The sequence below is a fragment of the Lithobates pipiens genome, unplaced genomic scaffold (genome assembly GCF_037356315.1).
Source record: "Lithobates pipiens isolate NorthernLeopardFrog02 unplaced genomic scaffold, aLitPip1_a1.2 Scaffold_18, whole genome shotgun sequence".
Lineage (NCBI taxonomy): Eukaryota > Metazoa > Chordata > Amphibia > Anura > Ranidae > Lithobates > Lithobates pipiens.
Genome location: NW_027507758.1, coordinates 622,907,521 through 622,935,378, shown reverse-complemented (window position 1 = coordinate 622,935,378; position 27,858 = coordinate 622,907,521). Strand labels below are relative to the sequence as shown.

Here is a 27,858-nt window from a genome sequence, read left to right as displayed (position 1 = left end):
ATTGACCCCACAGCTCCTCCTCCCGATGTCCCTCCATCCAGAGTCAGAGAATCCTGTGACATCACATTGACCCCACAGCTCCTCCTCCCGATGTCCCTCCATCCAGAGTCAGAGAATCTTGTGACATCACACTGACCTCACAGCTCCTCCTCCCAATGTCCCTCCATCCAGAGTCAGAGAATCCTATGACATCGCACTGACCCCACAGCTCCTCCTCCCAATGCCCTCCCCCAACCAGAGTCAGAGAATCCTATGACATCACACTGACCCCACAGCTCCTCCTCCCAATGCCCCCCCCAACCAGAGTCAGAGAATCCTATGACATCACACTGACCTCACAGCTCCTCCTCCCAATGTCCCTCCATCCAGAGTCAGAGAGTCCTATGACATCGCACTGACCCCACAGCTCCTCCTCCCAATGCCCCCCCAACCAGAGTCAGAGAATCCTATGACATCACACTGACCTCACAGCTCCTCCTCCCAATGTCCCTCCATCCAGAGTCAGAGAATCCTATGACATCGCACTGACCCCACAGCTCCTCCTCCCAATGCCCCCCCCAACCAGAGTCAGAGAATCCTATGACATCACACTGACCTCACAGCTCCTCCTCCCAATGTCCCTCCATCCAGAGTCAGAGAATCCTATGACATCACAGCTCCTCCTCCTAATGTTCCTCCATCCAGAGTCAGAGAATCCTATGACATTACACTGACCCCACAGCTCCTCCTCCTAATGTTCCTCCATCCAGAGTCAGAGAATCCTATGACATCACACTGACCTCACAGCTCCTCCTCCCAATGTCCCTCCATCCAGAGTCAGAGAATCCTATGACATCACAGCTCCTCCTCCTAATGTTCCTCCATCCAGAGTCAGAGAATCCTATGACATCACACTGACCCCACAGCTCCTCCTCCTAATGTTCCTCCATCCAGAGTCAGAGAATCCTATGACATCACACTGACCTCACAGCTCCTCCTCCCAATGTCCCTCCATCTGGTTATTTTCTATATTTTTACAATGATCTTAGGATGTTTAGAAGACCCTCGACATCCTCTTGTTCAAAGCAGGACTGTTGGAGATGTGTTGTATGTATTGATGTCAGAATGCCTGCAACAAACTTTTAACCTGCAGAGTGGGGGGGGGGTCCAGTGTGGGTAAATCTTACCTCAGCCTGAAATGGGGCTTTGATAAATAGAGACCTAAATGGAGAGGTGAGGAGGAATCTGAGAGGTCACATTAAATCACTGTTATCTCTATTAATTTAAGATACAGACCTGACTGGAGAGGAGGAGGATTATGGGAATGTTATTTGATTGTGCTATTCAAATATAGATCTTCTAAGATTCGTGAAATTTGGGAAGCCTGTTGATCATATGACCATCACATCGCCTCCATAGAGAATTAAAAGAAGATTCTAGAAGTCACCAGAGAGATGATGGAGGAGAGGTGAGCGGTGCCGGGAATTCTGGGACATTATCCAGTAACAGACAAGGGATGTGTCTGGATGGTGACTGTATCATTGTGTGTGTCAGGTTCCTATAAGGTGTCAGGATGTCACTGTCTATTTCTCCATGGAGGAGTGGGAGTATTTAGAAGGACACAAGGATCTCTACAAGGACGTCATGATGGACAATCAGCCGCCCCTCACATCACCGGGTAAGAGGAGACTTTATTGTAAAGGAGAGAGCAGTACGGAGGCTCCACCTAGATCCCCCATCATCTGATAAACACATAGAAACAATGTATTCAGTCAGTGTGTGTGTTTCCTACAGATGGATCCAGTAATGGGAACCCACCAGAGAGATGTCCCCGTCCTCTGTATTCCTGGGATTCCACACAGGAAGGTCCCACCATCCCTCATCATCATCAGGTAGATGATTGACAATTATTGGTAGTTCTGATTTATATACAAGCATATTTGTTACAATTAATGTTTTATGACCTCTTTCAGAGTGGAAACCTTGCGGATTATAATATTGTTGTTAAAGAAGAGTATAAAGAGGAGGATGAGGAGTATGGTGTGAAGGAGGAGTTTTCAGAAGGACACAAGGATATGATGGAGCCACCAAATACCAGGAACCCACCAGAGAGATATTCCCGTCCTCTGTATTCCCGGGATTCCACGCAGGAAGATCACACCATCCCTCACCACAAGGTTGGTAGGAAGAAGCATCTAGAACATGGACTTGTGGTGACAATGTGTAGATTTTTTTTTTTTTATGTGATGTTACAAGATTAAAGCTTGTTTCTTACAGATATCATTTTCTCTAATTTTCTTGGTTTAGGGTGAAGATCTGATAAATATAAAAGTTGAGGTTAAAGCAGAAGAACGAGAAATGTATGTGAGGGATGATCAGCAGTCTATGGAGGAGGATGGAATAACGGGGACATTTATAGAGGAGGACACTCCTACAGAGATCAGCACAGGTGGGTCATTAACACTAAATACATTCCTCCACCCATACTGCTCACTGATTGGTCCAGAGTAGGGCGGGGACTGGGTGATATCAGCCTGTAATACCCTGGTCACTTTTCTGAGCTGTGATCCCCGTCCTGTATTCCTGTATTTCTCTTGGATAATCTTCCTTCTCTGTGCTGCAGACACAATTTATGTATCTAGACTGGATTTATGGAGATTCTGGGGTTCAGCTGGGAATAAAATTTAAATTTTCACCATAGGTGTTGCTGGACCTAGGCACCTAGGGTATGTGCTTTGGGTCTTCTGCCCCATGCCAGAGTCTAGCAAGACCTCTGACAGAGCAATTCTCCCAGGATTACTTGTTCTGTTGTCTGCTGGCTGTGCCGGGTGGAGGGATATGTCTGTATAGTCTCAGACCCAAGTCACTGAGTGCAGTCTCAGGAGATGGGAGGCAGCGGTGTGGGATCTCTGCAACTTCAAGTAAACATTTAAGATTTCACTGATTGCTGAATACCAATATTATGAGTCTTACACTATATAATTTATATTGTACATTACATACTCCTGACCCCTGCACTATATACATTTGTTGTCCATAAAATCACTATGATACTGCATAGTTCTAACTTTTGTATCCTATATAATAAGTTGTACACTATATAGTCCTTGCTTCTTTTGCACCCATTTTCTACCAGCTGGACATTTTATATCTGATGATCTGATTGGAGCACAGACTTTTACATGTTGATAATAATGTGATAACATCCTCAAACTTTGGAACCTTAAACAGAAAGTGATAATGAGGGAGGAGTCAATAACCCAATGATGGGGGTCTTCAGGATCAGTCCAGTCTTCATCTTGGTTGTTCTCCCCCCATCCTCACTCTCTGACCTCTGGTGGGGCTCAGCCCTGCTGTTATTCATGACTAAATCATGGAGTAAATAAGGAAGTGCAGGACTTCTTGTGTTGGGAAGATGGCAATGAGTGATAGAGGGGGAGGGGACACTCGTCCTATAATCCCCTCATCACTGTCACTCCTATAAAAGACAGTTCTCGTTGTTTCCTCACTCTCTGACTAAGGTCCATGAATAAAGAAATGATCTGGTAGGAGATCAGAGGACCCATTTACTAGTTACCTTGAGGGGGGAATTGTAAGATCCTCAGAGACAAAGCTGCTTGATGTGGGCGGAGTCCTGGTTTAGGGGAACCAATCAGCTCATGTCTAGTAATAATCTTTTTATTTCTATTTTAGTAGATGGACGGGAGATGAGGAAAACCTCAGAGGATTGTCTCACTTTGTCTCCAGACTGTAAAGTAGAAGATGAGGACATCACACAGTATAGTCCAGGAGAAAACCCGACTACCTCAAATGTCCATCCGGCACCACACAGTGTAGATGGACCATCGTATTCCTCTTATCCTGAGGAACCTCAGACTGTGAGGGACGGTGCCGTCCTTCCAACAGAGAAGAGGTTTTCCTGTACTGAGTGCGGGAAGAGTTTCCATTCTAAATCCAAATTTGATGTGCATAAAAGAACTCACACGGGAGAAAAACCATATTCCTGTCCTGAGTGTGGAAAATGTTTTTCTCAAAAGTCTTATCTTCAAATACATCAGAGGTTCCACACAGGTGAGAAGCCGTATTCCTGTCCTGAGTGTGGAAAATGTTTTTCCCAAAATTCTAATCTTAAAAAACATCAGTGGCTCCACACAGCTGGGAAACCATATTCCTGTGCTGAGTGCGGGAAACATTTTTCACAGAAGTCCACTCTTTACAGCCATCAGAGATCTCATACGGGGGAAAAACCTTATTCATGTCCTGAGTGCGGGAAATGTTTTTCACGGAAGTCCCATCTTTACATACATCACAGATCTCACACGGGAGAGAGGCCATATTCCTGTTCTGAGTGCGGGAAATGTTTTATACAAAAATCAGAGCTTGTCACACATCAAAGAACTCACACAGGGGAGAAGCCGTATTCCTGTCCTGAGTGCGGGAAAAGTTTTTCAAAGAAGTTCAATCTTTACACACATCAGAGATCTCACACAGGTGAGAAGCCACTTTCCTGTTCTGAGTGCGGTAAATGTTTTTCGCAGAGGTCCAATCTTAACACACATAAGAAATCTCACACGGGGCAGAAGCCACTTTCCTGTCCTCAGTGTGGGAAATGTTTTTCGCACAAGTCCACTCTTTACAAACATCAGAAGTGTCACACAGGAGAGAAGCCACTTTCCTGTCCTGAGTGAGGGAATTGTTCCTTGCTGAAGCCCTGTCTTCCTGTACATCAGGGATCCCACACAACACCCGAGAGGTGTATTAGTGCCTTAAGTGTGAAAAATGTCTTTTATATGAATATTGCTGGACATCACAGCTCTCGTGCGGAAAATAAACACACCCTGATATACACCTCCGTATACCCCATGGCTTATCTTCATCGTGTAGGATCTTGAAAAATCAAAAGTGCCCATTTTGAAGGCTTATATGCAAGTTACTGGCCATATAAAGGGTATGGGGGACCAGGTACTGCCCTGGAGGATATGTACCAATGCAAAAAAAGAAACTTAAAAAAAAATGTTTTTAAAGCAGCAGTGATTTTAATGATGGTTTAGGTGAAACAATAAACAATAAAGATTAAAAAATCCTTCAAATACAATGCCTGTGGAGTCCCTTTAGTCTGCCTGTAAACTGGTGCATCTGTATCCTGTATAGAACCTGCTGCAGCAAAACTGACATTTATAAAGAAAGAAAAAAAATACTTTTTTTTTATTGATTTTTTCCCTGGAATTTAGACGCTGGGCATGTGGGTGGCACTGAGTGTATTTTATTTTTCAGTGCAGCAGCTGGGGCAGAGAAATTTGTCTGCTATGTTCTACAGCTGGTGGTGTGCTGCTGGTGGTGTGCTGCTGGCAGACGTGTTGCAAGGTCCTGGGACACCCTTTGCTATACCATCATCCCTGTCAGTGGAGGCTGCTGAGAGATCATGAGATATCGCGGGGGTAGACATGAAAGGTGAGGAGAAGAATTGTGTCCCTTTTGTGTGGCTTTCAGGTGCTCTTGCCAACGGGCTGAGTGGTGGGACGTTAAATGCCTTGTCAAGCATTTGGCACCCAAATAGCTGGTGTCTTTGCCATGCTTGATCTGCTTGCAGCAGAGATTGCAAATTGCAACAGTGCGATCGGCTGCACATGTGCTAAAAGAGGCCAAGACAGCTGAGCTGTGGGAAGTGGGCCGGGAGATAACAGCTCCACAATCTGGTGGAATAGGGTGGCTGCCTCTGGAGGACATCCTGCCTTCTTGGGGTTGTGCCTCCCCTCACTTTTCTCCTTTGCTCTATCCGGCACCCAAGGCGCACCAGTGACCTATTCATCATCATCATATATATACATTTTAATCCCTTTTTTTATAAGTGATCACATTCTCTCTGTTCTCAGTTGCATAAACTGAGGGAGGATAAATGGCAGCACACTAGTCTTCCTAGTAAATGGCTGTGCGGGGAAGGGGGGGTGGGCATATCAGGACAAGTCTGATCATTGGAGGAGAGCAGGCTAAGTTTTCAGCACAGCTAGAGAACTGACAGTGCTGTGCTGCAATGCCTAGTGTGGTCAGATTTCAATAGGAGGGCAGAGGGACTGCACATGAAGGAAGCATTATAAAGAGTACAGGAGACTTTCATACAAGTACATGGTGCAGCAAGCACATATGAGGAATAAGAAATGTTGGGTTTACATATCCTTTAAAGTGTTACTAAACCCACAACAGTGAAATCAGCTTGTTATATCCACTGTGGAACCTAATTGGTTAAGCCTCTGCATTGTTTAAAAATGCTGTTTGAGCCTGTCTTTTCTGATCCTCCCCTTCTTCCACAGTCCCCAATCCATCTCCTGACAGAACAGAGCCTTGAGGGCACTCTGTACATGCTCAGTTTGGTGTGTGTTGCTAGAGATATTTTTTATCGGGGGGGTGCGGGAGCATGTCATCAACACAAGGCCAATCAGCACTGTCCAGACAGAGGGTGAGGGGTCCTCCAGTCTCTTTGGACAGTCAGAATAGAATTAAAACTCCTCCTACAAGCTTTAACCAGACACTTATAGAAGTAACAAAACTACTCTAACTGCTGATGAATAAAAGGTATTTAGCCATTTATATTTACTAAAATAATTTATGTACTGTGGGAGACCAGATATAGTGAATGCAGGGTCCTGGGAAGACCAAATATAGTGAGTTCTGGGGAGACCAGATATAGTGACTGCAGAGTCCTGGGGATACCAAATATAGCGAATGCTGGGAAGACCAGATATAGTGACTGCAGAGTCCTGGGGAGACCAAATATAGCGAATGCTGGGGAGACCAGATATAGTGACTGCAGAGTCCTGGGGAGACCAAATATAGACCAAATATAGTGAATGCTGGGGAGACCAGATATAGTGACTGAAGATTCCTGGGGAGACCAGATATAGTGACTGCAGAGTCCTGGGGAGACTAAATATAGCGAATGCTGGGGAGACCAGATATAGTGACTGCAGAATCCTGGGGAGACCAAATATAGTGAATGCTGGGAAGACCAGATATAGTGACTGCAGAGTCTTGGGGAGACCAAATATAGTGAATGCTGGGGAGACCAGATATAGTGACCGCAGAGTCCTGGGGAGACCAAATATAGCGAATGCTGGGGAGACCAGATATAGTGAATGCAGGGTCCTGGGAAGACCAAATATAGTGAGTTCTGGGGAGACCAGATATAGTGACTGCAGAGTCCTGGGGATACCAAATATAGCGAATGCTGGGAAGACCAGATATAGTGACTGCAGAGTCCTGGGGAGACCAAATATAGCGAATGCTGGGGAGACCAGATATAGTGACTGCAGAGTCCTGGGGAGACCAAATATAGACCAAATATAGTGAATGCTGGGGAGACCAGATATAGTGACTGAAGATTCCTGGGGAGACCAGATATAGTGACTGCAGAGTCCTGGGGAGACTAAATATAGCGAATGCTGGGGAGACCAGATATAGTGACTGCAGAATCCTGGGGAGACCAAATATAGTGAATGCTGGGAAGACCAGATATAGTGACTGCAGAGTCTTGGGGAGACCAAATATAGTGAATGCTGGGGAGACCAGATATAGTGACCGCAGAGTCCTGGGGAGACCAAATATAGCGAATGCTGGGGAGACCAGATATAGTGAATGCAGGGTCCTGGGAAGAACAAATATAGTGAATGTTGGGGAGACCAGATATAGTGACTGCAGAGTCCTGGGGAGACCAAATCTATTGAATGCTGGGAAGACCAGATATAGTGACTGCAGAGTCCTGGGGAGACCAAATATAGCGAATGCTGGGGAGACCAGATATAGTGACTGCAGAATCCTGGGGAGACCAAATATAGTGAATGCTGGGAAGACCAGATATAGTGACTGCAGAGTCTTGGGGAGACCAAATATAGTGAATGCAGGGTCCTGGGAAGACCAAATATAGTGAATGCAGGGTCCTGGGGAGACCAGATATAATGAATGCAGAGTCCTGGGGAGACTGGATATAGTGAATGCAGACTCTTGGGTTTAGTAAAACTTTAACCACTTCCGTTCCAGAAGAATTTACCTCCTTCACGGGCCAGTTTTTGCTATTCAGCACTGCACTACTTTAATTGCTTGGTCATGCAACACTGTACCCAAATTAAATTTACATTTTTTTTTTCACATAAATAGAGCTTTCTTTTGGTGGTATGTGATCACCACTGGATTTTTATTATATATACACGAAAAAAAAATTATTTTTTACTTTCTGCAATAAAATATATCTGTTAAAAAAATGCTACATGTCTTTGGTAAAAGAATTTAAACAATAAGCTTATATTGATTGGTTTCCATGAAAGTTATAGTGTCTACAAACTATTGGATATAGACTGGAATTTTTATTTATTGTTTTTATTCTAGTAATGGTATAGATCAGCCACTTATAGTGGGACTGTGATAATGCGGAGGTAATCTGACATCACCAGTGACACTAATACAGTGATCAGTGTTAATGCCATACACTGTCCCTGTACTAATGACACTGGCTGGGAAGAAGTTAGCATTTGGAGTAATCAAGGGGTTAAGTGTGTGCCTTATGCTGGCCAAACACGGGTCGAATTTCGAAAGAACTTTCTTTCAAAAATCTTATCTAAGAATTTTTGTACGAATTTCGCATCATTAAGTGGGCTGCAGCAACGGTCGATTTTCGTGCGGCCATCGAATTTTAATAATCGGACATGTTGGAAATTTTTTGAAAAAACAAATGATTTTCTAATCAATGATGGGAGAATCGTTGCAGAAATGTAATTCGAAAAAGAAATGCTCATGTGCAAGAAAAGAAAATTCCCGGAAAGAAAAGAAGATTCCCAGACACAAAAATTCTCTTCTGTAGGAACATGAGGTGAAATTGAAGGTTTGGTTGGTCGAATTTCAAAAATCAATGGTGGCACCATCGAATCACAAAACGCACAAATTTTCTGATTTTCAAGAGAAAGTTATTTCGAAAATTCGACCCGCGTATGGCCAGCATAACATGTGTTAATGTGTGTATTATGTGCTGCTTTTTACTAAAAATGTCTCTTTGTTCCTTCTCCCTGCTTTTGCAGGGATAAGAAACAGAGAGATCGTTCCCTCTGTACAGAACTGTGTTGTTTGTCAACATAGGGCTCTGAACTGGGATTGGACACAGCCGATCAGCAGATCCTGTCCATGAATCATTGGCAGGAACCTGCTGACAAAATCCCGACTGTGTCTAATCAAAGCGGGTGTTGGTGGGGGGGGAGCGCATGCACAAGCCTGTACCCAGAATGGGCCTGCGATATACAGGTATGCCTGTTGGGGCCACCTGTCTGCAGTAGTTTGCAGGTGGTCAGATACAGAAGCAGTTAAATAAACCAACACTGCATTTTAGCTTGAGATGGCGCTAAGTATCAAAGAAATTAGCACCATCTAATATCCAAAGATAGTGTTTTCCATTTTAATTTAAAGGAAACCATCCAAACAGCTCAGCAATGAGACTAACAACATTCATTCCACCATCCCATTCACAGAGAATGAATGTGCATGCACTTTCACCAGGTGAAAGCGAGTCCCATAAGCCCAATTCAAGCTGGGGTGGTGGCTAGCACAAGTAGTGTCCCGCAGCCACCATGAATTAGAAGACAGGCCCATAGTGTCCATCTGTTTGTGCTTGCAAGTCCTGATTGGCAGCTCCCCAATTTTTCTGAAGCTCCCGTACTTCCCTCATTCCCTGCCCAACCCAGAATTCAGGTGGAAACAACAAATTTAACATAAGCGCAGTTCAAGTTGGGTTGGTGGCTAGCACAAGTAGTGTCCCGCAGCCACCATGAATTAGAAGACAGCCCCATAACGTCTATAGTGTCCATCTGGATGTGCTTGCAAGTCCTGATTGGCAGCTGCCCTACTTCCCTCATTCGCTGCCCAACCCAGAATAAAGGTGGAAATAGCAAATTTAACATAAGCGCAGTTCAAGCTGGGGTGGTGGCTAGCACAAGTAGTGTCCCGCAGCCACCATGAATGAGAAGACAGTCCCATAACGTCCATAGTATCCATCTGGATGTACTTGCAAGTCCTGATTGGCAGCTCCCCAATTTTTCTGCAGCTCCCGTACTTCCCTCATTCGCTGCCCAACCCAGAATTCAGGTGGAAACAGCAAATTTAACATAAGCGCAGTTGAAATTGGGGTGGTGGCTAGCACAAGTAGTGTCCCGCAGCCACCATGAATTAGAAGACAGGTCCATAGTGTCCATCTGGATGTGCTTGCAAGTCCTGATTGGCAGCTCCCCAATTTTTCTGCAGCTACCCTACTTCCCTCATTCGCTGCCCAACCCAGAATTCAGGTGGACACAGAAAATTTAACATAAGCGCAGTTCAAGCTGGGGTGGTGGCTAGCACAAGTAGTGTCCCGCAGCCACCATGAATGAGAAGACAGGCCCATAGTGTCCATCTGGATGTGTTTGCAAGTCCTGATTGTCAGCTCCCCAATTTTTCTGCAGCTCCCGTACTTCCCTCATTCGCTGCCCAACCCAGAATTCAGGTCGAAACAGCAAATTTAACAACCGCTCTTGATTTTTTTTTTTCATTAGATGTTTCTCACAGAAGATCTGTATTGATCGATTGTGGACCAAAGCAATTTATATGCCTAGCAGTTTATCGCCGCCAACCCAAATTGCTACACTATTTGCATGGAAACCTGTCACAGTTTCCGAGTTTTTTTGGACGTAACCTCCAAAACGGGCATTACAAAGAAGAATGAGTCCCAGTAATATTGGTCCACAGACCTGATTCATCATATGCCCGTGTTCTCTGCTGCAATGGCCAGGGGTAGATATGAGTATAGATCAAAAAACAGTACATGATCCGCACTCCTGGGTAAGAGGTGTGCATGCCAGAGGCCTAGTACAATCTGGCCACTGTTGTTCTGTATGACTCTATCCACATTGAAGCTGGTCTGGGTTGGGGATGGGTGGAGCCCATTCCTTGTCTTGATTCCGGAGCTGTGATGCGTAGCATTGCTTCCCTTCTGTGTCTCTCTTGAGATATTGGAAGGGGGGCCCTCCTACGCATCGGCGTCATGCTACGACCTGTTCGTGGCATCTTTTGATGCCGTGATGCAGGGACGTCCTCTGTCCATCTCACGCCAGAGATGGGGTTGGCGTGGCTCCACTTTGGCGCTTGGTGGTGGATCTCGCTGTCAAACTCCTATTCTCATTCGACATTGTGCATGGCGTTGGTTACATAAGCAGGTGAGCTTGATTGCCTTACCATTTCACTATGTGAACATACACAGCCCATTCACTGGATACACACACGTGAGTTCTGCACATTTTTTAGTGCACCGTATAGTGTATGGGTGTATGAGAGATGAATGGCTATAGGTGGCTGTTCATGGGTTTATGGTGGTACCAGCATAAACATGCATTTAATACTGTATATGGGAATACACCCCCATGTATATGCCTGTTTACACAAGTGCTGGTGTATACCCGTATACATTTGAGCACAGCCATCAAGATCTGTGCTTCCTGGGTGTGGACAAACGCCCAAATATTACATTACCTGTGTGTACTTTGTGTATATATAGATATATATTACAAAACAGTAACATAAGAGAATTCAGTTAATTTGCTGCATCAGTCCTATGTTATAACAGCGCTTATGTTAGACCACTGAGTTTCCAGAACAACACAAATGTGTTCCTACACATATAAAACTTGATATGATGATAATTAGTGAGTTCTACTGAGGAGATAGTAGGTGATCCTGGACGGTTGGTTAAAGCGTGCACCAAACACCAAGATCTTCACCATGTGATCCACACTCACCAGATCTCAGAATATCTCAAGCATTAAAATGAATCCTCTTAATACTCTAAAGAGTCATCAGTTTTCAGGGAGGTTCTGGACAGCTTGAACCGCTCCGGTTAGATGTCACCATAAAAACAGAGATTCCAAAATAGTGTAATCCTGTTTCACACGTTTATTAAAATCCAGAACCCTTCCCTTATACAAAAAAAGTAAAAGCTGTAAAAGACAAAATGTAGCGTATTGACCAGTCTGCTGCTCAGAATGGCGTCTATGGGAATTCTGCAGCCGCGCTGTGTACTTCCTGATAATATCCAGCTGATGGTGAAGCATAAATATCACTTCCTGTTGCCGTGGAGGTCAAGCGCTGATGCGTTTTGTCATATCCAACTGCAACTGAGGGCATATATATATATATATATATATATATATACATACATACATATATATATATATACCTGTATATATAAAAACATTTTTATGCTTTATATTTTTATTGTTATATTGATTTACACTTTTTTATTTATTTATTTTATTTGACTTTTCTTTTGTTCTTGGGGGGGGGGGGGGGTCTAGTCATTTGAGATGTGATCCAGCCCCCATTGTGGTTTTGCAGCAGTAGATCACTGCTATCTAGTCATCTATTCCTTGGATGCATTGTAGCAGTGATTAGCTGCTCTATGGAAGGCTGGACAGGCCTATGACAACTGTGGTTGACCCTCCTTAGTGAGTGACATCACTCGTGACATCATCACACTCCCAATGAAATTATAGCCTGGAAGTACTGGGTTTACATTCACTTTCACATAGCACTCATTTGGAGTGGTCTGTGCTGAAGCAGCGCTGACATTAAAGAAAGGAAAAAGGTTTGAAATTGCCAGCAATGGACATTTCTTTGCCAACTTCTAACCACTTGCCTACCGGGCACTTTTACCCCCTTCCAGCCCAGGTCATCTTTCAGCGTTGTCACACGCTGTCACCCTTTGAACGTCAATTGCGCGGTCATGCAACACAGTAAAAATGCAACACAGTACCCAAATGAAATTTGTATCATTTCTTTTGGTGGTATTATATCCTTACTGGGGTTTTTATTTTTATTTTTTGCTAAACAAACAAAAAAAAAACGAACATTTTGAAAACAAAACAACATTACTATTATTTGTTGTAACAACATTTTGCAAACAGGTAATTTTTCTACTTCACTTATGTGTTCTTATAAGGCTGCACTGATGGGCACTGATAGGCAGCGCTGATGGGCACTGATAGGTGACCCTGATGATGAGGCACAAATGTGCACTGATTGGCAGCACTGATGGGCACTGATTGGCAGCACTGGTTGATGGGACTGAGAGGTTGGCACTGATAGGCAGCACTAATAGGTAGCGCTGATGGGCACTAGTAGGTGGCACTGATAGGTGACCCTGATGATGAGGCACTGATTGGCAGCACTGATTGGCGGCACTTGTGGGCACTGATTGGCAGCACTGTTGGGACTGCACCAATCATCGGTGCCCTGATTATCAGTGATCATATGGTAAAGGGCCGCTGTGATTGGCCCTTTACCCTGATCTGTGCTGAGCTGAGTCCGAAGGACTGGACGATCACAGAGCGTGCCACCAGCATGATCACGGGACGGCATCAATGTACACAGGCAAAGTAAGTCCGTACTGCAGCTGTCTTTCGGCTATAGCGTGGGGTTGAAGTGGTTTAAAGAAAGAGCACACATACCCCCTCCAAATGTCCTCTAAAATACATAAACATATCTGTGTGCAATTGATTTCTTTGGATTTCCTATTATAGAAGAAAACTTTAAGAGTCTGGGAAGCCCGGAAAAAAAGAGTTCAGAGCAGATTGGAATCTCTTCATGGCTGACTGAGTCTAGAAGGATGGTTGGGAATGCTCTCTGTTCCTGGGAGGACATTATTCATCACCCTTCTGAACATACACACAACCTGAGGGCGAGACATCGTTATACAGAAAGAAGCAGATGGACACACCCAACGTTGTGCCAGAGACATGACTAATGACGAAGAACTCTCTGTGGGTGGAGACGCATTACATTTCAGAAAATCTGACCTCCCCCTCTACTCCTCGCAACCCCCCCTCTTCCTCCCACTACTCCCTTTTCCTCCTCCTCCTTTTCCTATAATCCAGACGAATAGAAAAACCTCTTTGTTCAGTTCCGGTCTTACCATAATAGGCCTCCTGCCGTGAACTATGCAGTAAGAAGACGTTTTAATCGTCATGCCGTGTTTACAGGTTTTGTCTTCCACAATCTTCTGTGATTGGACTCCTCACATTTCTAGAAACATTTTCAGGTCTTTTCATTGTCAAGAAGTACAATAGATCTGATTGGAGGACGTATGGGCAGATCTAACAAGGCGAGACTCCACCAACTATTCTTCTGACTGCTCTAAACAAAGCAGAGTTCCATATTCTGAGAGCCGGCAGGAAAGGGGAACCCTGCTCACTGCTCATAGCACTCTACTTCCAAATAGATCAGACGTTTGTATATTGTGTAGGCTCCATATACAGTAGATAGTATATAGAGTTGGGTTGGGTCGAATACCCCTGGTTCGGTTTGCACCAGAACTCCCAAACATGTAAAAAGTTGGGACCTGAACGGCGAACCAGTGGTGGCCCATCCATCAGGGGCGCACATCTGCCCCCCTATCCATGCATCCGGCCCCCTAATCTACATGCGGGGCTCCAGACACATGGATTCCAGTGGGGCGTTTGTTTGTTTTTTGAAGCACGTGATTAGAGCCAGAGGATCTAATAGGCTTCAAAAAAAGGTGGGTGCACTCTGTTTGTGACTTTCAAACAGAGTGGTATAACAATAATAACTCCAACTGAGCTAAAATCAAATAGACTATCTATATAAGACACAAGATGCATCCAGATATGCCCGACATGTTTTGTGGCTAAAAAACACTTCCTCAGGGGCGGGTGCATCTAAATAAATAGAGAAATAGAAGTAAGCCAGTATAATAAAGTGTAGACAGGGAAAATTAATAAATTATGTAAGAGATAGTAATAAGCTATTATCGCTGCATATACTCACATACGAACGAAGCCTGGAACCTGTGAGACCCCAACCTGGAGGCTGCCTATAGTGTCTATACCGGGAAACTGTGTGTAGATTGAACCCACCAGGGAGTCAAGCACACGCACACACACACGGTTCCACACTGTTTGATATGTAAAGGGGGATATGGTGTTGGAAAAGACCCAATTAGTAAGTTGTTTGGGCACCATTTTTGTGGAGTTCAAAAATCAACTATAAATAAATGCTAATAATAAAGAGCGTACTACTTTCTAAAACAAAGCAGGAGGAAGAAAAGGAATGGAGACCAACCCCAAAAATACTGAGCATAAGGAAAAGGACCTATTGCCACATCAGGGATAACCAAAATACAATAGCAGATACAAGGTGTGTGAGAGAGGTGCCGCCGTACGGACAGACTGACACCAAATGGAGATATTATATGTGCTTGAACTGCCCGGGAGGCCCTAACTGGACCCATCGGGGAGTCAAGCACACATACATCGTCCCACACTAATTGATGTACAAGGGGGGAGGTTCAGGGTGTTGGAGAAAACCCAATTGGTAAAGTGTTTGGGCTCCATTCCTGTGAAATACAAAATCAACTATATGTAAATACTATTACTAAAGAGTATACTACTTTGTACAAGTGATTAATCGGTTGTCAGCCAAGTCGGTGCCGGTGGTCAGGTTGCTGAGACACCTGGTACTGCGGTGTTTGAAATTGAATGTTTTCATTTACACTGTACATTTACCGGGGGTGGAGAACACCGTAGCTGACGCTTTGTCTCATTTCCAGTGGACCAGGTTTCGGGAGTTGGCACCGGACGCGGAGCAGCAGGGGGTAGCCTGCCCCGTCTGGATGTGGAACATTGCCTTGGGAACGCAGCTAGGTGGATTCAGCGCTCAGTGAGTAAGGCCACGTGGGACGCCTATTACAAGGTATGGCAGGAATGGTATGCATGCTTGCGCAGTCTGGAGATCTCGCCTAAGGGCCAGGAGTTAGTCCACGCGGTTCTCTATTTTCTCAACATGGGTTTTGAGCGGGACATCTCGGCAGCTGCCATCGACAAGAAATTGGCAGGTTTGGCCTTTCTTTTCAAGTTGCAGGGGCAACGGGACTATACTAAAGAATTTTGGGTGAGGCAGACATTTAAGGGTTACAAGAGAGCCCATAAGAAAAGGGACGGGCGGCGTCCTGTGTCATTTGGAGTACTACATGGCCTATTTTGGCAGCTCCCCACCCTTTGCAGTTCGGAGTTTGAGAGTGCCTTATTCCAGGCGGCCTTAGCATTGGTGTTTTTTGGGGCGTTACGGGTGGGGGAGTTAGTCAGCCGTTCGAAACAAGCACAGGGGGGCTGCAAGCAGAGGATTTGGAGTACTTACATGATTCGATCAGGATACGGATAAAACGGTCAAAGACGGATCAGGCGGGTAAGGGCATGCAGATAGAAATTTTTCGTCTTCCTGGGTCACACATTTGCCCGGTGAGCGTGGTGCAATCTTACAGGGACTTGCGGCCGGGGTTCACTGGCTCATTTTTGATGCATGCAGATGGGTCGGCCTTGTCGAAGTTTCAATTCATAGCAGTGTTCAAAAAATGTTTAGCCGCTGCTGGTTACGATCCTACGACCTATGCATCTCATTCTTTCCGCATAGGCGCAGCGACGGAGGCGGCTAGGGCCGGGCTTAGCCAAGAGGTGGTGAAGCGTATCGGGAGGTGGGATTCAGACAGATTCAAGCTTTACATTCAGCCACATTTGTTACAGGCTTGTTAAGCGGTAGTTGTTGGTATTCGTATGGTTGTTTGGGGGGGAACTCATTATTTTGTGTTTTTCATCTTTTATTCACAGGTATAGAAGTGGGCCTGGTTTGGATCTTGGGCCACTCCTTCGTTTACTGGGGTGCCAGGCGAGCTGATGTTCGGCCGAATGGTAGGCAGTTGGGTATCCCCAGACACGAGGCTCAGGTCAGATGGATCAGGGTTCCGGGCATGCTTTGGAGCAGGGTGAAGTCAGAGGTCAACAGGTTCGCCTGCTTAGATAGGGCACCGGATATTTTGGTGCTACACGTGGGGGGGAATGACATAGGAGCCAGGTCTATGAGACAGTTGATAAGAGACATAAAATGTGATTATTTGAGGCTACAGGCAGCATTCCCGGGGATGGTCATCGTATGGTCAGATATGGTGGGCAGGACGTCCTGGCGGTGGGCTTGGTCTGCTAAAAAGGTCGATAGGGCCAGAGTTAAAGTTAACAAAGAGGTTAGCAGGTTCGTTGTTCGGAATGGGGGGGTGACCATACGGCATAGAGAGTTGGAGGTGGACACATGGAGGTACCTTAGAAGCGACGGGGTACACCTTAATGAAGTTGGAACCGATCTTTGGGCTCTTGGCTTGCAGGAGGGTATACAACGTGCTTTGAGGGTGTGGAGGTGCTCGCAATAGTAAGGGCTTACTCCTTGCGTGCTGTGGCAGTGGTTTGGGTCTGTGAGGAGGAGGAGGAGATGTATGTTATATGGAGATATAACATGGTTGTTACCCAGCTGGGGTATCAGGTACCTTCGGGTTACAAGGGGTTAACCAGTAAGGGGTGGAAAAGGTAGGTCACTGCCAAGGTTGGGTACCGTCTTACAGTCAGGGGGTTGCGACTGGAGACCTAAAGTTGATACGAAGTTTGTCGCAGTGACCAGTGGTGTGTGTTCCCCTCCAAGACCATAAAAAGTACAGAGAAGGTTATTATAAAAGTTAATTTTAAAATGTTATTTATTTATGTTTATGTTAATTTGTTAATAAAAGGCCGGCAAGGCCATTTACTCCAATACCTTGTTTTTTGTGGGGAGGGATTGGAGATTTTATTAGGGGGATGGAAGAGACTGGGGGGATAAGTCCTTCACATGTCAAGGGAGTCCCGGAGCAGAGAATCAGTGAAGGGACAGCATGACATGTGCGAACTGCACAGTCACGCTGTCGGGGGGGGGGGGCTGAGGCATGTTCTCTTTAAGAAAAGGGAGGTGCCTCAGCAAGAGACGTGATCGCTGGGAGAGGAAGGAGGCAAGGAGGAGAAAGTGACGTCAGTCGTGCGTGGCAGGGAGAGAGATTCCCACCCACCCTCCCTTATGTAGAGTGTATTTAATAGGGGCAGTAGTAGAGGGCTGGGCAGTGGTTTGGGTCTGTGAGGAGGAGGAGGAGATGTATGTTATATGGAGATATAACATGGTTGTTACCCAGCTGGGGTATCAGGTACTAGGGATGAGCCGAACACCCCCCGGTTCGGTTCGTACCAGAACTTTCGAACGGACCCCACGTTCGTTACGAACGTTAGAACCCCATTGAAGTCTATGGGACTCGAACGTTCGAAATGAAAAGTGCTAATTTTAACGGCTAATATGCAAGATACTGTCCTAAAAAGGGTTTGGGGACCTGGCTTTTGCCCCAGGGGACATGGGTCAATGCCTAAAATGTTTTTAAAAATGGCCGTTTTGGCGGGAGCACTGATCTTAAGGACGATTAAAGTGAAAAAAAAAAGTGAAATATTCCTGTAAATATGGTGCCTGGGGGGTGTCTGTAGTATGCCTGTGAAGTGCCACGTGTTTCCCGTGTTTAGAACAGTCCCTGCACAAAATGACATTTAATGGAAATAACACCATTTAAAACTGCTTGCGGTTTTAATGTTATATCTGGTTCCTGCAATATGGTTGAAAATCATTCAGAAAAATGGCATGGGTAGCCCTCCCTGCCCATTACCAGCCTATTTGGGTCTTGTATGCATATTAAGGGGAACCCCGTACCCATATTAAAAAAAGGAAATGCGTGTGGCCCCCAGGCCCTATATACTCAGAACAGCAGTATACAGGCGGTGCAAACAAGACAGGGACTGTGTAGGTTTGTTGTGTTAAGTTGAATCTGTTTGTAATTTTCAACTGGTACATTTTGAAAGTGTAGCTCCAGTCAAAAAAACTATTTTTAAGCTTTTTGGAAAACATAGGGAAGGGTTATCACCCCTGTATAATTTGTTTTGTCGTCCATCTTTTTTCATCTCACTTGCTGTTGTCTCCTTCCGTTTGCAAGTAGGAGATGTTTGTAAGTTGGATGTTTGAAAGTAGGGGCCTGCCCTATATGCTCTGCAGAAATGGCAGAACAAGGTGTTGGTTTTGCCACAACATTGTAAGCCCTCAAAGTGACTCTTGGTGGGCGCTGGAGCGCCCTGCTGTGAACGATTATATCAAGAATTGTAATTACATGCCGTTGAACAGTGGTAGAAAAATTTACCTTTGGTGGTTGTGGTGCTGGTGCCACAACACTATAAGTCCTCACCGTTACTCTGGGTGGGCACAGGAAGGGGCCCTCCTGTGAAATATTATATCAAGAATTGTAATTACATGTCCCTGTTAAACAGGGGCAGAAAAATTTGGCCTTAGGCACTGCTGCTGGTGCCACCACACTGCAACCTCTTCCATATACTCTAGTTTTATTGCAGGAATTAGCCCTGCTGCAAAGCATTGCATCAAAAATTGTACTTAATCGCCCCTGTTAAACAGGGGCAGAAAAATTGGGCCTTAGGCACTGGTGCTGGTGCCACCACACTGCAACCTCTACCATATACTCTAGTTTTATTGCAGGAATTAGCCCTGCTGCAAAGCATTGCATCAAAAATTGTACTTAAACGCCCCTGTTAAACAGGGGCAGAAAAATTGGGCTGATGGCATCAACCAGAACCAGAAATGTTCTTCCAACATATCAGCGGAGGAGGAAGAGGATAGACAATCAACATAACAGGACAGTCACTCAGCATCAGCATAGGCAGTCTTGAAGGGATGTGGTATTTGAAAAAAAATGATTCTGTTACATCAGCTTCAGGTGCTTGGTAGCTGTGGGTGATCCAAGACTGATTCATCTTGATGAAGGTCAGTCGATCAACTGATTCGGTGGACAGGCGCACCCTGTGATCGGTAACAAAGCCACCAGCAGCACTGAAGGTGCGTTCCGAAAGAACGCTGGATGCAGGACAGGCCAGTAGCTCAATTGCATACTGTGCAAGCTCTGGCCAGTGATCCATCCTCAAGACCCAGTAAGCCAGAGGATTTTCGGTGGGAAAGGTGTCCAAGTCTGACCTTGCCCCTAGGTATTCCTGCACCATGTAAATCAGACGCTGGCGATGGGTGCTGGAACCGATCATATCTTGGGGCTGCGGACTAAAAAATTGTCTGAAAGCATCAGTCAGACGGCCACCTTCTCCACCGCTCCTTCTGACCGATGCCTCAGCAACACGTTGTCCAGGAACAGGAGTTTGTAACCTCCCAGTCTCTGGGAACGCGTTGCACAGACCTTTCTGCAAGGCCTCCCGGAGATGTCTCATCCTCTGCTCCCTCTGCGATGGCAAGATAAGGTCGGCAACCTTACCCTTGTACCATGGATCAAGGAGAGTGGCCAGCCAGTAATGGTCCCTCTCCTTGATCCGAAGAATACGAGGATCCTTCCGCAGGCTTTGCAGGATCAGGGAAGCCATGCAGCGTAGGTTAGCTGAGGCATTCGGTCCGGAGTCCTCTAGGTCACTAAGGGCAACATGATCCACAGCTACCTCCTCCCAGCCACGTACAAGTCCACGTGTTTCTTGGGACTGTAAATCATCCCTACAAGACTGCTGCTGCTGCTGATGCTGATGCTGAGTGCCAGCCTCCACCTCCATGCTGACACAATCATCCTCCTCCTCCTCATCCTCTTCCTGTGTGATGGGTGGCACAGCAGGAACACTGTCTGGATAAAGGGGGCCTTGAGAGGCAAGGAAGTCCTCCTCTTCCTGCCTCTGTTCTGCCTCAAGTGCCCTGTCCATTATTCCACGCAGCGTATGCTCCAAGAGGTGGACAAGAGGTACAGTGTCACTGATGCATGCACTGTCACTGCTCACCATCCTTGTGGCCTCCTCAAACGGTGACAGGACAGTGCATGCATCCCTGATCATGCCCCACTGGCGTGGTGAGAAAAAAACCGAGCTCCCCTGACCCTGTCCTGGTGCCGTAGTCGCACAGGTACTCATTGATGGCCCTCTGCTGCATGTGCAGCCGCTGCAGCATGGCCAATGTTGAGTTCCATCTGGTGGGCATGTCACATATAAGGCGGTTCTTGGGCAGGTTCAACTCCTTTTGGAGCTCAGCCAGCCGAGCACAGGCATTAAATGATCGACGAAAATGCACACAGACTTTCCTGGCCTGCTTCAGGACATCCTGTAAGCCGGGGTACCTGCCCAAGAACCGCTGCACCACCAGGTTAAGGACATGAGCTACACAGGGCACATGGGTCAGTTGTCCCTGTCGGAGGGCGGAGAGGAGGTTGGTGCCATTGTTGCAAACCACCATTCCTGGCTTAAGCTGGCGTGGCGTCAACCACCTCTCGGCCTGCCCCTGCAGAACTGACAAAACATCCGCCCCAGTGTGGCTCCTGTCCCCCAAACAAACCAGCGCAAGCACGGCATGGCATCGTTTTGCCTGCGTACTTGCGTAGCCCCTGGAACGCCTACGAAGCACCGCTGGTTCTGAGGACAGAGCACTGGAAGAGGCCATGGAGGAAGAAGAAGAGGAGGGGGTGGAGGAGAGAGGTGTGTCACAACCAATAGTAGCATTTTGGAGGCGTGGTGGCGGAACAACCTCCAACACTACTGCACCTTGTCCTGCATCCTTCCCAGCAGCCAGAAGAGTGACCCAATGGGCCGTGAAAGACAGGTAACGTCCCTGTCCATGCCTGCTGGACCATGAGTCAGTGGTAATATGCACCTTACCGCTGACTGCCCTGTCCAGCGAGGCAAGGACATTGCCTTCCACATGCCGGTAGAGAGCCGGAATCGCCTTCCGTGAGAAAAAGTGGCGTTTGGGGACCTGCCACTGAGGAACCGCACATTGTACAAACTCACGGAAGGGGGCCGAGTCTACCAACTGAAAAGGCAGCAGTTGAAGTGCTAGCAATTTAGCCAAGCTAGCATTCAACCGCTGGGCATGTGGATGGCTGGGAGTAAACTTCTTCCGCCGGTCCAGCAGCTGGGGCAGGGACATTTGCCTGCTATAATCGGACGTGGGTGTACCGCTAGCAGAGTTCCCGGAAGCACTTGGCTGTGACACACCTAATTCTACACCTTCATTCCTCTCAGAGCAGGTTTCAGAGAGGACTGAAGGTCTAGTGGGGTTGGAGATGCCAGCTGATGAGGAGCAAGGAGAGGTCCGCTTTGTTCTTTGGTGTGGGTCTTTGAGGTACGCTTGCCAACGAGCTGCATGGCAGGTCAACATATGTCTGGTCAAGCATGTGGTGCCCAAGCGGCTGATGTTTTGGCCACGTGAGATACGCTTGAGACATATGTTGCAAATAGCAGCGGTGCGATCTGATGCACTCGTCTCAAAAAAGGCCCACACCAAAGAACTTTTAGAATAACGCGCAGAGGCAGCGCTCTGCACAGGCGGCGCTCTGCGGTGTGATTCAGTCGGTGTGCTGCCCCTAAGCTGGCCCCCGGAGGGCATCCTGCCTCGTTGGACATGTGCCTTCTTCTCCTCCTCCTCCTCCTCCCTCCTTCCAGCCACCCACGTGGAGTCAGTGCCCTCATCATCCCCTCCCTCTTCATCGCTGTAGCAAACCTGGCAGTATGCTGCAGCTTGTGGAACATGACTGCCAGATTGCTGTCCTTCTTGAGCATCCCATCTCTCTGCGCTCACGCTACTGCCTTCCTCTAGCTGAGTGTCATCATCAGAGCCCACAAAACACTGGGCATCCTCCTGGAGCATGTACCCAACACTGTGCTCAAAGAGTTCAGGAGACTCCTCAGGAGGACGTGGTGGGTCTAGGGAAGGAGTCACTGATGATGACATTGAGAGGAGGGAAGACGATGCGTTGGCAGCTGCTTTGCTACTACCCTGAGACTGGGTGAGAGAGGATGAGGAGGATGAAGAGGGCTTGGTCATCCACTCTACCAAGTCGTTGGCATGTTGCGGTTCAACATGTCCAGCTGCCGAAAAGAAGGACAAGCATGTCCCATGGCCACGTGCTGATGACAATGCACCGCGTCCACGACCAGCACTGTTGTCTCTAGACACAGAGCCTGCTTGCCCTCTTTTATCGGCTCGCGCATGTCTGCCTCTCCTTGCTGGCCTTCCAGACATGGTAATGGCCTGAAGGGAGTTGGGTAAAACAGCAGTTGGGTAGTTTATATTGTGCTGGAGGCACACAACACCCACTAAATCCTGCAGATGCCTTTTTTATAGAACACCAGAGATAAAGGGGTATATACAGATGTATACTGTGCTGTGCTGGAGGCACACACAACTTCCAATAACTCCTGCAGATGGCAAGTGGGCTCAAATAGAGAACAGCTATGTAGGTGGATATAGCGGTATGTACTGGGTACAGAGCGCGCAGACAGCACGCACTATCTCCTAACACTACTGACTGCAAGCTCTATTATTAAAGATAGATCACTAGCTATATAGGTGAGGTGAACATAGCGGTGTATACTGTGGTCAGGGCACGCAGACAATAACCAGAGAACAGCAGAGATAAAGGGGTATATACAGATGTATACTGTGCTGTGCTGGAGGCACACACAACTTCCAATAACTCCTGCAGATGGCAATTGGGCTCAAATAGAGAAGAGCTATGTAGGTGGATATAGCGGTATGTACTGGGTACAGAGCACGCAGACAGCACGCACTATCTCCTAACACTACTGACTGCAAGCTCTATTATTAAAGATAGATCACTAGCTATATAGGTGAGGTGAATATAGCGGTGTATACTGTGGTCAGGGCACGCAGACAATAACCAGAGAACAGCAGAGATAAAGGGGTATATACAGATGTATACTGTGCTGTGCTGGAGGCACACACAACTTCCAATAACTCCTGCAGATGGCAATTGGGCTCAAATAGAGAAGAGCTATGTAGGTGGATATAGCGGTATGTACTGGATACAGAGCACGCAGACAGCACGCACTATCTCCTAACACTACTGACTGCAAGCTCTATTATTAAAGATAGATCACTAGCTATATAGGTGAGGTGAATATAGTGGTGTATACTGCGGTCAGGGCACGCAGACAATAACCACTACACATCAGCAAGATAGAAAATCAGCCGAAAACGATCGGTGTGTACTGTGTTAAAGGTACACAGAACACCCACTGCTTCAGACGCCAACACACTACACGAGGCCGCCGCAATGGCGGCCTTATATAGTGTGGGGCGTGCACTACACAGCCTGAGCTATGATTGGCCACAGGCATCCTGCCTGTGGCCAATCATGGCTCTCCTCGCTGCTGGCGCTGCAATTGGCCAAGCATGCGGGGTCACAGTGCATTCTTGGCCAATCATGAGCCAGCAATGCACTGCGCCATCGCAGTGCATTGTGGGCCGTGAGCGCCACGCGAATTTTGACGCGAACGGACCAAGTGTTCGGATTTCGCCGAACGGACGAACAGCCAATGTTCGAGTCGAACGTACGTTCGACTCGAACACGAAGCTCATCCCTATCAGGTACCTTCCGGTTACAAGGGGTTAACCAGGAAGGGGTGGAAAAGGTAGGTCACTGCCAAGGTTGGGTACCGTCTTACAGTCAGGGGTTTGCGACTGGAGACCTAAAGTTGATACGAAGTTTGTCGCAGTGACCAGTGGTGTGTGTTCCCCTCCAAGACCCATAAAAAGTACAGAGAAGGTTATTATAAAAGTTAATTTTAAAATGTTATTTATTTATGTTTATGTTAATTTGTTAATAAAAGGCCGGCAAGGCCATTTACTCCAATACCTTGTTATGTTTTTTGTGGGGAGGGATGCCATTCTGCCGACATATTATTACATGCGGCGGTCCTTAAGTGGTTAAAGTGAAATAATAAAAATGAAAAAATCCTTTAAATGTACATAGTACATGGGTCAAGACATTATGTAGCGTAGCGTATATGTCTGCTGGTTGGGTCCTCAATCCACTCCTCCTCTAGACAGGGATTCCTGTCAAGAATACAGAGGGAGTTCTCAGAACCCTACAAGAGATTGGCTGGTTAGTCTTTCAAAAAGGGTCATGTGACTCTTATGCAAATTCTTGTGTACAGTATCTGAGTGCTTAATTCATCACGGTTCAGATTACATTGTTTTTGCCACTTGAGCATACTGGTGGTAGGACAATTGGTAATCCTGGCTTTCCTCTCTTCACCAGTCAGCGTCACAATACCTGATAATCAGGACAATGGTCTCTCCCATCCCTAGAGGTGTGCTCAATGGAAATGGCCTCCTGTCCTGAAAGGGTTTTTTTTTCTCCAATTTTGATCATGCACCCAGCGATTCATGTCTCGCAAACAGGCAGATGAAACCTTGAGTGCTGGCACAGTAATAAATCTTCTGTGCTGAGGAGTTATTGCCAGTGGAACCTTCCTGTCGGGAAGTTGTTTTGCCAGTAGAACTCCCCGGTTGTGAAGTTGTTTTGCCAGTAGAACTCCCCGGTCGGAAAGTTGTTTTGCCAGTAGAACTCCCCGGTTGGGAAGTTGTTTTGCCAGTAGAACTCGCCAGTTGAGAAGTTGTTTTGCCAGTAGAACTCGCCAGTTGAGAAGTTGTTTTGCCAGTAGAACTCCCTGGTCGGGAAGTTGTTTTGCCAGTAGAACTACCCGGTCGGGAAGTTGTTTTGCCAGTAGAACTCCCCGGTCGGGAAGTTGTTTTGCCAGTAGAACTCTCTGGTCGGGAAGTTGTTTTGCCAGTAGAACTCCCCGGTCGGGAAGTTGTTTTGCTAGTAGAACTCCCCAGTTGGGAAGTTATTTTACTAGTAGAACTCCCCAGTTGGGAAGTTGTTTTACTAGTAGAACTCCCCGGTTGGGAAATTGTTTTGCCAGTAGAACGCCCCAGTTGGGAAATTGTTTTGCCAGTAGAACTCCCCAGTTGGGAAGTTGTTTTGCCAGTAGAACACCCCAGTTGGGAAGTGGTTTTGCCAGTAGAACTCCCCGGTTGGGAAGTGGTTTTGCCAGTAGAACTCCCCGGTTGGGAAGTTGTTTTGAACATTCTGCTTTTCTGGCCAGCTCTTTTATTCTCCATTTGCCTTTTGTCAACTGACAGCAGGCCTTTTATTCTCCAGTGAGGTGAACAACATCACAGAATGTCCTACATCAGAGGGCAGGTCAGAGCCTGCAGGGTCAGTCCACTGAGAAGAGGTAGAGATGACTGTGATCTGGATGGAGTAGAGTTTCTAATCTCATTTGAGTCTACATTATAGTTGATCTGGCTGACAATTTTCTTTTGTTTCATATATAGATTGTTGGTACTTTTTGCTTTTTTGTATATTTCTATTTTTGAATCCAAAGCAGAACATGTGGATTGTGAAATGATGTGCCCCTTTTCCTTGTAAGTGCAGTGGTAAGCTGAAGAAAACATTGGACTTATTGACATCTCTGCATGACTGCATGGTATTGTTATAATGCATTATGTTATGACATCAGGAAAATAATGTAAGATGGAGACTAAGGACTTGTGTTATCTTGCTAAAACGACCAACAGAGCAGGCAAATAGAAATTATAATATTGCCAGGGAAAGTTTGTGTTTTTGAAACATTAAGTTCTTACACAAAGAACATGATAGGAAACCCAAGCCATTGTAATATATTTCATGCAAGCTGGACCCAGTAATGAAGGGTTCACCCAGTGAAATCAGAGCAGTAGCTGTATGCAAGGTACTACTAGACAAATTTACAGACATTATTTTAGTCAATTATTTAACTTTAATGGCCCCACATGTGTAGAACTTATTTCAAACATTCAAACTAAATATATATTTTAATGAAAGGTTCACAAAATATGAATTTGTATTGTTGTTTATGTGCAATTTTAACAATGAAAAAGTTGTACCCTTGAATCCAGTCACCTTATTGCCTGTATTGGAGGAGGCTGGAGACAAAGAAAAATCACATGTGTTAACCACATGCCGACCAGCGCACGACCATGTATGTCGGCACAATGGCGCGCCTGGGCAAATGGGCGTACAGGTACGTCCCCTTTAAATCATGGCATTGTGGGCGCGTGAGCGTGCTGTGACTGTGCCCGTGGATCCCGCAGACTCGATGTCCACCGGTGGCCCACAATCGTGTCAAGGAGCGGCAGAACAGGGAGATGCCTATGTAAACAAGGCATTCCCTGTTCTGCCTAGCATCTAAAGTAGAATTGTAAAGTATCGAACCAGGCAGAACTTAAACAATGCAGGTTTATTAACAGCTGATAACATACAGGTTTATGTTCAAAGTATTACAACATACAGGTCTAATTTATACAGTTTAATACAATGCAAGCATATTTGATATAGGTATTCTTATTCCCTAATCAAATTGAAACAATTGTGAATTGTTCTCACCTTGAACCAGAATGGGTCTTTTCTGCCAATTCTTGGGAACCCATCACCTGATAGGGACCAGCCGGTCAACCATTGGTCCGGTCCACTCACAGAGTTCTTAATTCCAGCTCGACCAAGTTCGTGAGGGAAATTCACCTGAGACCACACTCGGGAACAAGTTAAGAAGTCTTTGCTGACTCATACGAGGAGACAAGTTTTGGACAGATATTTGCCCAATGGTTCTGACCTCTATGACCCTTGCAATAGGGCAGCATACACAGTTCAGCATTATGAGCTCCTATCTGACTTGTCTGACTAACAATTGTAGAGCTTGCATTTATATACCCTTTAACAAGCCTATCTCAGCCATCTGTCCTAGATATGATTGGTCGCTAAGATCTACGTCAATGTAACCAATCATAAATCTGACACCTGTTCTACAACCAGATAAACTTAATTACTCCCAGAATTCCTATATGTTCATTAAAAATGATCTATAACTGCTTTTGTCCAATTAAAGACACCTGTGTACAGACCGTCTGGCATCCAGCTGTGTTAAAGCCAACCCTCCTCATCTTGATAAGGTTTAACCACTTGCTTACTGGACACTTAAACCCCCCTCAGTCCCAGACCAATTTTCAGCTTTCAGCGCTGATGCACTTTGAATGACAATTGCGCGGGCATACAACACTGTACCCAAATGAAATTTTTATCATTTTTTT

The 27,858-nt window shown here is 46.1% G+C and overlaps 1 protein-coding gene across 1 annotated transcript in view; it reads left to right on the top strand.

Annotated features, from left to right (window-relative positions):
• The window catches only part of LOC143986859 (uncharacterized), an 82,795-nt gene that overhangs the window by 667 nt on the left and 54,270 nt on the right, over positions 1-27,858 (top strand). Inside the window, exons 2-7 of the mRNA XM_077485266.1 lie at positions 1,334-1,447; positions 1,534-1,657; positions 1,774-1,871; positions 1,953-2,156; positions 2,287-2,428; positions 3,673-4,665. Of these exons, the coding sequence (XP_077341392.1) occupies positions 1,573-1,657; positions 1,774-1,871; positions 1,953-2,156; positions 2,287-2,428; positions 3,673-4,665 (1,522 nt within the window). The 5' untranslated portion in view covers positions 1,334-1,447; positions 1,534-1,572. The remainder of the gene's footprint in view (positions 1-1,333; positions 1,448-1,533; positions 1,658-1,773; positions 1,872-1,952; positions 2,157-2,286; positions 2,429-3,672; positions 4,666-27,858) is intronic.